The 11,116-nt window shown below is 37.7% G+C and overlaps 1 protein-coding gene across 2 annotated transcripts; it reads right to left on the reverse strand.

The window, feature by feature from the left end:
• Positions 1–759: 759 nt before the first annotated feature.
• Positions 760–3,730, reverse strand: LOC145101704 (Intron maturase, type II family protein). 2 transcript variants are annotated; one of them, XM_079038976.1, is made up of 3 exons: positions 1,379–3,730; positions 1,182–1,259; positions 760–1,063 (listed from the first exon to the last, which is right to left on the reverse strand). In XM_079038976.1, exon 1 carries the CDS (start codon positions 3,546–3,548, stop codon positions 1,386–1,388), a length of 2,163 nt encoding a protein of 720 aa, XP_078895102.1. In that variant the 5' UTR covers positions 3,549–3,730; the 3' UTR covers positions 760–1,063; positions 1,182–1,259; positions 1,379–1,385. The 2 variants fall into 2 exon arrangements, with proteins under 2 accessions (XP_078895102.1, XP_078895101.1); XM_079038975.1 differs by having other exon boundaries at positions 760–1,066.
• Between the last annotated feature and the right edge of the window lie 7,386 nt (positions 3,731–11,116).

Consider the following 11,116-nt stretch of genomic DNA (forward strand, 5'->3'; position numbering starts at 1 on the left):
CCAACTCTTTGGATTCCAAATTTTGTGTTTTTCTTGTTCATTTTGGAAATTTCACCCTGACAATTCAAAGTCTTGAATGAATATAGATTTGTTTGGGATTTTTGTTTCATTTTTTATTTTATTTATTTATTTATATTTTTTTTGGGAATTTCTAGAATGATTTCAGGTTCGTTTTAGGGATTTTACCCTAGCTATTCAAACTAAGGAATGCTTTCATGTTTGTTTATTATTCGTTTTTTCCGGTTCGACTATAGGAATTTCATGAATGATTTCAAGTTCATTTGACCCTCATCCTCATTGGATTCTAGCTTTGTGTTTTTTTCCTTGGATTTGAACATCATTCGTATGTTTTTATCAGACTTGATGTTTTTTTTCTGGATTTCAGGTTCGTTCTTTTTTTTTTTCTGGTAGGTTAGGTCGGGGCATTTTCTAGTGGCCGAAGATGGTGGACCGATACAAAAGAAGGGGAAGGAAAGACATTGATTTCACTATTTTCATATGCTTAACGATAAGCAATATTGCCCCATTATAATTTTTTAACTTTAATAAATCATAAACAATAAACAACAGATTAATTAATCAAAAAGAAATTATTGAAGGCAAAAGTCTTTTTCATGTTTGGGAAATAGAAATATACCATATGGACTCTCCGATGAGCAAAGACGTAACAAAAATATAATATAGAGACTGTCCGAGTTTTTTTTTTTTTTTTTTCTCTAAAGTTAGGGACCAAATGATTGACTTCTAGTCTTTCTAGGGTTTAGAAATCAAAACTAATATAAACAATTTAATTCATTTTCCTGATACAGATGCCGAAAGCTTTGTTTACCCAATCTTCAAAACATTCTAAAAACTGTTACATAATCCCCATGCTGAGGATTCATGATCACTTCCAGACCAACACCACCTCCCACTTCAAGCATAGGCTCATTTGCATCATCAGGGTCAAGGCACTCTCAGCCTTGTTGACTTTCTAAAGTCAACAATACACGGGCCCCACAAAACCATTGCAATAAAACCATCATGCCCCACGAAACCAATGGTTTAAGTTTAACATCATCATCTTCTGTAATCAAAATACTGCAATTAGTATGTCTGACCAATATCATTCATTATATGCGTAATTTTCATGAAGATGATGAATAAGATAGAGGGGCAAAATAGTCATTTGTGTGAATTACCAACTCATGAAGACTGAATACATTAGTCCCCACTTCTTTCCCCTTATAGCAATCTTTTTCTCCAAGTAAATCACATACCTTACAACATCATGTTACAATTAAACATAACAAATTAACAATAACCAAAAGCACAAGTCCATGTCAATATTAATTATTAAATCTATAGAAAAATTCACATTACATGAATAATGAATTACCTCTCTCTCACATATTCCTAACATGCAACTGTTCTTCACTCTCTTCATTTTCTTCCTCATCTTCTTCTACTCTTTTCTCAACACCCGACCCCACCAACAACTCCGAGTTAATACCAGCACTTCGCTTATAATTCCAAACAAGCATAGAAATATAATCTTGTGGCGAAATAAGCCCTTCTTCTATCAAACTCGTACGATTTTGTTCCAAAGTTTTCGGATCATCCAACTTTATATATTCAATCAACGCCTTTTCATGATCAGGTTTCCATCCAACAGGAAAAGGACTATAATCAGTTTCAGGCACCAAAGACATTCGCGTATACTGCAACCCTTCAATACTTTCAGCAAGCCCCATTCTTAATAAATTATTATATTCCGGTGATTGCCCTTTTTTCTCCTTTAATGGACGCCTAAGTGTCCTATCACCAATTTTATAAACTTTTGCACGTGAACGAAGCTTATATTTTGCTGCATAAAGTTTCGCAAGAGACCCTCGAATTATATAAGAACAAAAATTCACAATCTTTTTTCGATTATCAGCAAATCTATACCATTCCACCATTGTAGACAAAAGTTTATTCATTTGTGCATTTGTATGCGCTTGTGTAGCATGAAACATTCTAAAACATGGTTGTGGGTCCGGATCTCTGTCCCCTTTTAAAAACCCTAATTTTCTGAACTGTTTAATACATTGTTTTAAACTTGCTGTGACTGATAACAAAGTCCCAACTCCTTTTTCACTTATGATTTTTCCACCTGTTGCAGTGTATCTTAAAGTGGGGTATACAACTCTTCTACATAAAACATGATCAAGAAACATTATCCCTTTTGTTATATGTTCAATCGGGAGACTTTCGTTATCGAGCTTTAACATGTATTTCTGATCACAGAATTCGATTAATTGTTTTCTTAAAATGGCTGCATCGGCTCGTGGGCCCCTAACTCCTATCAAGAAATGGCCACCAAAACGAATGTAATCGATTTTTCGGGTCTTATCGGGCCCACTAGTGGGGACAAATTCGGGCCATGATGTGTTACCTTGGTCAACTTCACCTTCAGGGCTATTCCATATGACATCACTTTTTGAAGGGCGATAAAATTCTTGAATTTTTCCCTCCATCCATCGATCTAATTCGTCTAAACAAATGTTAGCTAAAAGTGGGCTTAAAATACCACAATGCCCCCAAGTTGGAACCTTTTCAGCTTCTTCAGGGGCAAACCCGAAAAAAGATTCTAACCAATATGGGTCGGGTTTGGGTTCGTCTTCTGCTAAGACTTTCTTTTTTTGATACTTTCTTTTTGTTTTTTTCTTTTCTACAGGTGGGCTTGTGATTACTGGTGTAGTCATGGCGGATTTTATCAAATCAATCACCATTTTATCTCTGACATCCCTCATTAAAGCACTTATCACCATCCCAACTTTTAACCCATCTAAAATTGTACTCAAATCTCCCTTTATATACCATAAATACCCTGCAAAACTCCTCCTAATAACCCTCAATGCAGTATGTGCAGTTCTTCCAGGTCTAAATGCGTAAGATTTTTCTGAAAATCGAGCTTCAAAAACAGGCTCCAAGATCATGAACAAGACCTCTTGAACAACCCTATCTTGAAATGGGCTTGGTTGTGTAGTAGTTAAAATAGCCCTAATTTTTCGTTTGGATAATGATTCATATTCGGTTTTATCTTTTGGGGATTTGATGAAAAACTCTAACCTAGCACCCCATCTGAATCTGTTATCAAGAACAGCATTTCTGAGTGCTAGAAGATCTTCGAGTGCTGATCTTTGTACTGAACTTCTAGGCATGTAAGCACCCATTTCGTCGGCACAAACTTTTTGATAAGCTAGAACCCATAGCTCAAATCTCCTTAAGTAGTTAGTCAGATTAGTGATTGTTTGATTAGGGTTTCTAAAACTCTCAATCCATAATTCCGAACAAACTGACACGCCATCTTCTTTCATTAGGGTGGAAGGATCATTTGGGTCTGTATTGGTATTAACTCTCCTATAATTGTTGTTGTTGTTGTTGTTGTATTGTGTTGAAGTGTACATAAATGCTCTAAATAACGAGAACCCATTTGTTCTAGGGTTTATGGAAACTAATTTTCGTGTGGGTTTTGAAGTGTTTATAAGTATGGAGTGACAGAAAAAGGTAAGACGACGATTCATCTAACCTGAGAATAACAACTTTTCCGGCAACAGAGGTGATGGAGATAACCGCAAATTACAGTCTCGATTCTGTCGAGTCGAGTGTCGACTAAGAGGATTGGCAGAGCAATGAACAATGAAAACAGGAACAGTTTCTTTGGGTGCTCTGAATTCTGAAATCTCAATACAAAATTATTTAGCCCAGCAGCAAATTCGACCTAGGTAAAGTAAGGTAAGGCTTATTACGAATGGGCTACATTTTGAAAACCTCGTCGAAACTCGAAACTCGTAAATGATTCTTATAAGCCCAGCTTGGAGTACGGATAGATTGAATTGATTTCTCGCTAATTGCCCAATTCATTGCAAAATAATCTTATCATCATTTTAGTTTAATATTTATTGCAAAACAGTTTAAAATTAGGATATTCGCAAAAATGAGCGTTCAGTACGAACGAATGATCTAAAATGATCAACTATTGAGCGATTTGTAAAAATGAATTTGAAACATTCCAAAAATTTCAAGAAATTTAAATTTTTCAAAACAACCTATTTACTGATAAAAATTATTTATAAAACCATTGTTTTCAAAATATGATTTAAAATCAACGTCTCTCAATATCCAATCAGTTGTAAAACCAAAGATGTGTACGGCCATACCTTTGTCTTGCCACAACCATCTGAATAACCTGAAACAATAAACTGAAATTGTAAGTATAAAGCTTAATGAGTCCCCCAAAGTACCACCACATAAACATAATAACAAACAACATGCATTCAGAGCCTTCAGTATAACTGGAACGCCCCATCGGCCTACAGTCTATCCGGTACGCTCACAGAGTCTTCAGCCTGACTGGTACGCCTCACCGATCTACAGTCTATCTGCTACGCTCAAAGAACCTTCAGCATGACCGGTACGCCTCATCGGGCCTTCGGCCTATCTGGAACATTCTTCAGGCCTTCGACCTGACTGGTACGCCCCTTAGACCTGCAGTCTATCTGGGACTCCCTGGGTCTCTTGGCCTTCAGTCCCAGCTGGTCCGCCTCAACCCAATAACCAAACACATATCCACGCATACCATAACATAACAACATACTGATATAAACATTATCAGGTTTGTTGACTAGCAGCACAAAGCGATACAGTCTGAGCCCAACTACACTACGTGAACATACGCAACAGATAAACGTATAACTAGTCAACAGACAATCAGGCTGATCTTACAAATCACTAAACATAACATCATCATATATACCAGGATACAGATCTAACAGATCACTACCACATACCAACACACAATAAACCATTATAACAATCCAATGGGCAGACCTTGGTGCCTTCGATCCGAAAGTACAGTAAGGAAAACTCACCTCAAACAAAAATAACTGAGCACTCAAACTGCTACTACCGGAAAACCTCGCACTGACATCATCAATTAATATTTCATCAATAATTGATTCCCGACCAAACACAAATTCTAGTCCAACAACCAAGCCTTCAGGGTAAAAGTCCATTTTACCCCTTTCCTTACTTTGCCAAACTCCAAAGACCAACCCAATAGCATCATAAGCCCAAATCCCTTAAATGACACCACAAGGTCCATTAAGGCCCAAGTATCCAAATTGGGCCCAAAACCCATCATGGGTCTAACCGAGAGGGCATAATATCCTAAAAGGCCTATAATATCCAATGGTCAACTCCTGGTCAATGGTCCAAGGTCAAAAAGTCAATGTATCAAGAAAACCCAACAGACTGAGTACGTCCCGCGTACTCAGTTAGTACGCTCAGCGTACAACCACTTGACTCAGTACGCACTGCGTACTAGGAGGTATGCCTCGTGTACTCACCCTGCCCACATTCCACTTAGAAAATGTCTTAATCCCTTAAGCCAAAACGTCTAATGCTTAGATCTAGATCCAAATCATGCCTTGATCCATAAAGTTGTTAACTTTAAGCTTTTGCATGGCTCAATGGGTCCCAAATCCAAGTTCTTACTTTACAACTTCATCAAAGAGGCTAAAACACATGCATGAGTTGATATCAAATATAAAGATCACATTTTTATGCATTTGGGACACCTAAAATGTCTAGATCTAGTGTCCAAACTCTTGGGTTCCGAAACACAACCGGACTCTCGGATCAACTAATCTATAATACCCACATCCAAAAAGGCAAATTATCTTCTTCCCTAAGGTCATAAGCCTTATGGTAACCGATCTTCGGGCCACAACCTTGAATTAGGAATCGATTCGAAACAGAGCGTTACAACTCTTCCCCACTTAAATTAGATTTATTCCTCAAAATCACTCCTTCCACGCACCTGGAAACCACAGACTCCGAACCGAGAACAAATACCGATCCCTTAACTGACGATCCAAAACATTATTGCTATAATTATGAAGCCCCAAAACTTTCCTAACCTCCACACAGGTAGAATCAATATGAACCACAATCACAAGAGTCTCTTTCTTCCAATAGAATTGAAAACATCCTTTGACTCTGAACCCTCCAACTGATAACCCAACACACATATTCATTAACCATAACATGCCGATGAAAACATATGATTCAAAAATATTATGACGACTCCCAATGTGAGTCTCATATATATAACTGATGTAGAGAAACACATGTAACGCCAACAAATTCTACAACTCCCTAACTATAAGACCGAATCATCTCAAGCAATATGATTCCTTGGACTGGGAACCCATTAGATCTAAACTTCAAACCTATATTCCAAAACTAATATTCATCCTTTCATTGAAACCACCCCTTGGCTTTGACTAAGAACACCACCAAACATGCAGAAAGAAGTACCCAAAACACATCGAACACGAATTTCAACCAAATCCCAATCCATAAGATGCACTTAAAACCTTAAATGAACCGTTGGCTACCCAACACACCATTACCAACCACTGCCCCTACGAGCAAATATGATTAATCCAAGAATTTTCACATTTACCTCCAATCCTTATCAACTCAGGTGTAGCTTCACCTGGAAATTACTCAGGACATTTACAATGAAATTCATGATTCAAGACTCCATAATCAATATCCAACCTTGGTAATAAACCCCTTATAACAACTTGCGAACACATGGGATTTATAATTGAAAGACCCTAACTTTCGTATTTATGAAAGACCCAAACTTTCATACTCGACAATATAGTTACTCCAAAACATGCTACTTGCATATTCATAAAAACAATATTTTACATTGATAAAGACATTACAAACTACTGAATACAAATTGACTATTTTAAAGTGTTATATATTACATAACTTCCCAGGATTCTATAATTTTATACATATGGGAGTGCAAAATACAATAGTTTCAAACTATTCATAAGCTTCTATTGATACAATAGTTTCAAACTATTCAAAAATCTTCTACCAGCATATAACTATACTGGATGTTTATCTTCTGCAATTTGTTAAACATCGAGAGGGTAAGCGGTGACGCTTAGTGAGTTCAATAATAGATACAATATAACGTTATGTCATATATATACTTTAATAGGGCAGAAGCAAAGAGGAACAAGGAACAACAAGGGCATATGTGAATCATGTGACAAACATTCCATATCAATCATTGATTTGATTTAAAGAGATACAATCAATGAGACATAACAATTTCCATGCTTGATATACATCAATAAAGCTTTGGCCCAAACGGCACAGAAGATATACAACTTCGGATTAACATTTCGGTAGATTTCAGGCTTATAGCCCTGTCTAACCTTCTGCCACTACCATAGAATAGAATTCATTCTCTTACGGAGACACGTTCCACATGGCCAGAGGCTACATACCAGTACCAACGTGAATCTAAGTCCTTTCACTGATCACATGGTCAAAGGTATTTATTTGCTATTAAAAATAGCAAATAAAAATAACCCGGAATAATAACACTGAAAAGCACGTAGCACATATAACACATAACATACAATTATTTCTATATATTAAACTCACCGTGAAATAACCGGGGGCTAAAATATTAATTTGGGCAGTACTTCGGCTCTAAATATGACTTTCGTCGTTGAAAACCGGGCTCTACGAAGGTAGAGCTTCGAAACCGAAAAGATAAATTTTTTGGGCTTCTCAGGAGTCTCGGGGTGTGTTTCGGGCTTTGGAATCAGTACCAGGTCTTCGGGGGAAGTCGGAATAGTAAAAATATCAAAAAGGGGGGTGAAAGTGGCAATTTTCTAAAATTACCCGAGAGGTCTCGCAGCCCCTTGTATTTATAGGGAGGTCCGAAGTCGGCTAAGGAAGGGGAGTCAGCAGCGAGGACACGCGGCATCAGCAGGGCGAGGGTGCGCAGGTGGCTCACACGTGGGTTGCGCATGCGAGGGGCTCGGTGTCGGCTTCTGATTGGACCAAGGCGAGGCTTCGGACGTGGCACCCCTGCGAGGCTCGCACACGTGATAAAGGGCACGCGTCGGATTCTTAGTAGACCGGACTTCGGATGCGAGGGCAGGCGACACGTCTCGCCAGCTGGCTTTGGTGACTCACCAATTTCGGATACGTGGCATGTTTTAAGCGAGGGTGACGTGGCCGAAGTCCACGTATGCAAGATTTCTCGGTTTTTGTGCAAAAACTTCTAAAATCCATAACTTTCACATACGAGCTCCGTTTTTGACGTTCTTTATATGCACGAGTAGCTAAAATTATGCTCTACAACTTTCGTTTAGACTTCGTCGGTTAATTTTGACTTTAATTTTAATATTATTATTTTTAACAGACCGGGACAGTAAAATCCGTTAAAAATTCATAACTTCTTCATCCGCGTCCGTTTTCGTCAGACTTTTCACCGTTGCACTACTAATGACGAGACCTTCAATTCTCGTTTAGGTTGTGTCGGCTAAAAATCACTCGATCTAAAATTCGAGTTTTTAGTTGTCTACTGCTAAGTTGAAACTTCGAAAAATCATAACTTCCTCATACGAAGTCAAATTCAAACGGTCTTTATATGAAAGTGGATTATTTTCACGAGTTCTACAACTTTCATTTACATCACTAAGGCTAAAAATTAGTTTATCGAAAACTAAACTTTTACACGACAAAGTATTTTTCGGATTTATCACGGATCTTCGTTTGGTCATAACTTCTTTGTTATAACTCGGATTTCGATGAGGTTTTCGCCTAAATGTTTCTAACGAGATTATCTACAACTTTCAATAATAAAAGTTTACTTATTCCAAATTTTATATTTTCGCTATATTTTACTATTTGGTTTTTAATTGGAATCTCATAAGACTTCCAACATTTTATGAGTGATTCTAAACATAGTTTTACTTCGTTTCTAGTAAAAACTATCTGTTAGAAATCAACATTCAAATTCACATAATATTTCATAATATTATTTACTTAAAACACGATTTCAAAACGTGTATGTTACAATAATGCACCCTTCCACAGAGACTTTCTGATATACAACAAGCCTTAATCAATAACAAAAGACATCCCCATGATTGGTCGAAACCAGATCCTGTACTTGATTGAGACTGTACAAATTCTACCAATACACAACTGGATCGAGAAGGCTTCCATAATCATCCTGAATGCTTCCAAAACCTGAGCCCGCTATGAACCAAAAATTCCACACCAATATTGAAGGTAAACACACCAAGAGACCAAAGGAACATAAATCATATTAGACTTGATGATAGGTTAACACATCCATTGAACTTCAACTGATACAGCCCAAACTTCCAAAGAACCTCCGCTTTGACGACACATGGAACTACCAATGATCGAGAACACATTGACACCTAATCCAGGGGACCAAAACCCATGTAGAGCTGAGCATACCCGCCTCTGGAACTGATTTACCGATTGGCATCTGCCCATTCTAGACTAAGAATAGCAATCCAACAACTAGCTGACAAATCCCTCAACAATCGATACTCAACCCAAGCGATCCTAGCACCATCCCCATATATTCATTGGCACCCCAAAAGGAACTAATAGCTACAACGAGCTCTTTAATTACCCAATTCTTGTTGAGTGACAACTCATGTGTCTTCTGAACACATGTATACGATCACCACCTACTATATACCCCTTCATTGACCAAACCCTGAACCGATATCCCACATACTTGCACCGCAGATCCCTAAAAACCATCTTCACAATACCACAAACCTGAACTGTAACGCCCGTAGATCCGGGCTAGTCAATTTGGAGATAATAGGGGTCGAAAATGACTTTTCGACAAAAGATTATTTAGAATAAATAATCTTAACCAAGTTGTAGAATACGTCTCAAGGGTTCCGTACATATAAAGAACGCCGAAATCTGAGTTATAACGAAGAAGTTGTGACCCGTCGAAGTTTCGCGACAAAACCGGCACGGCACCGGGAAATGTAAATAGTGAATTTACGACAAAACCGGCACGGCACCGGGAAATGTAAATAGCGACGCATGGCCCGAAACTCGAATTTTAGTTCGAGCGGTTTTTGGCTTACGCGACCTAAATGAGAGTTTAATATCTCATTAATAGGAACTCAACGACAAAAAGACAGACGAAAACGGAGTCTGTATGTAAAAGTTATAAATTTTACGCGGACATTTAACAGTGTAATCACCTCCTACTGTTAAATTTAAGATCGGTCGAGAATTAGCCGACGGAGTAAAAAGGAAAGTTGTAGATTTTATTTTTACCAACGCGTGGATATAAATATCGACAAAAACGGAGATCGTATGCGAAAGTTATGGACGAAGCTTAGTCTCTACTTTTCGAGCGTGGCGAATTCGATACAGTTTTTGTAAATATGAGATAGAAGGAGAATTAGCCGACGGGGTCTATATGAAAGTTGTAGTACTCGTAAATACCAATGCGTGTATATAGAGAACGTAGAAAACGGAGCTCGTACGCGAAAGATACAGACGATCCTCGGAGACTACTTTACTATAAAATTCCTATAAATAAAGGGTGAACTCCTCATATTTTCTTCACACCATAAGCCTCTCTTTCTCTCTCTAACTTCTCTCTAGCCTCCCTAAACCCCTCCGAAGTCTAGAGAACCTCCCTAGCACGAGAAGAAAGCCCCGGAGCGCCCGACGGCTCCGAGAAGAAAAGCTTTCGGCTCGGAAACGTTGCTCCAGCGAAGCCCGGTTTTTAATAAAAACTCGTTGTAAGTGAGATACGCCTATACTATATTTAATATAACTTTTATTTAATTATAGTAACATTATTAGGACCTTAAAATAATTATTTTGGCTATTATTATGAGTTATATTGAGTGTTATTTAACGCTTATATAAAAGTAATAATAATTATACTATTAATTAGTCGCGGTTAACGTTAAAAACTAAACCCTAGTGGTATTGATACTAGGTTTTGTCGAGGAAAATTGTTTTGAGATAACGAAGTGCTGTCTGAGTTGGGAATCACCACCTAATCAAGTGAGTGCATGGTCCCTTTCATCTTACACATAGATATGAAGTATTTTACATAAACTACGTGCTATGTGTGAATATTATCTGTATATTTGCTATTTATGCTGGATGGACGATTTTATACATGTTTTAAATGATTTAAATTGTATATCTATTTTATATCTACGATAATGTTAGGGTAAAA

Source organism: Lactuca serriola, chromosome 4 (assembly GCF_051521515.1).
Source record: "Lactuca serriola cultivar US96UC23 chromosome 4, Lser_US96UC23_V15, whole genome shotgun sequence".
In the NCBI taxonomy this organism is placed as follows: Eukaryota; Viridiplantae; Streptophyta; class Magnoliopsida; order Asterales; family Asteraceae; genus Lactuca; species Lactuca serriola.

What these genes read in the sequence shown, in the direction of transcription:
- LOC145101704 (XM_079038976.1), bottom strand. Translation starts at nt 3,548, where the DNA reads ATGAATCGTCGTCTTACCTTTTTCTGTCACTCCATACTTATAAACACT.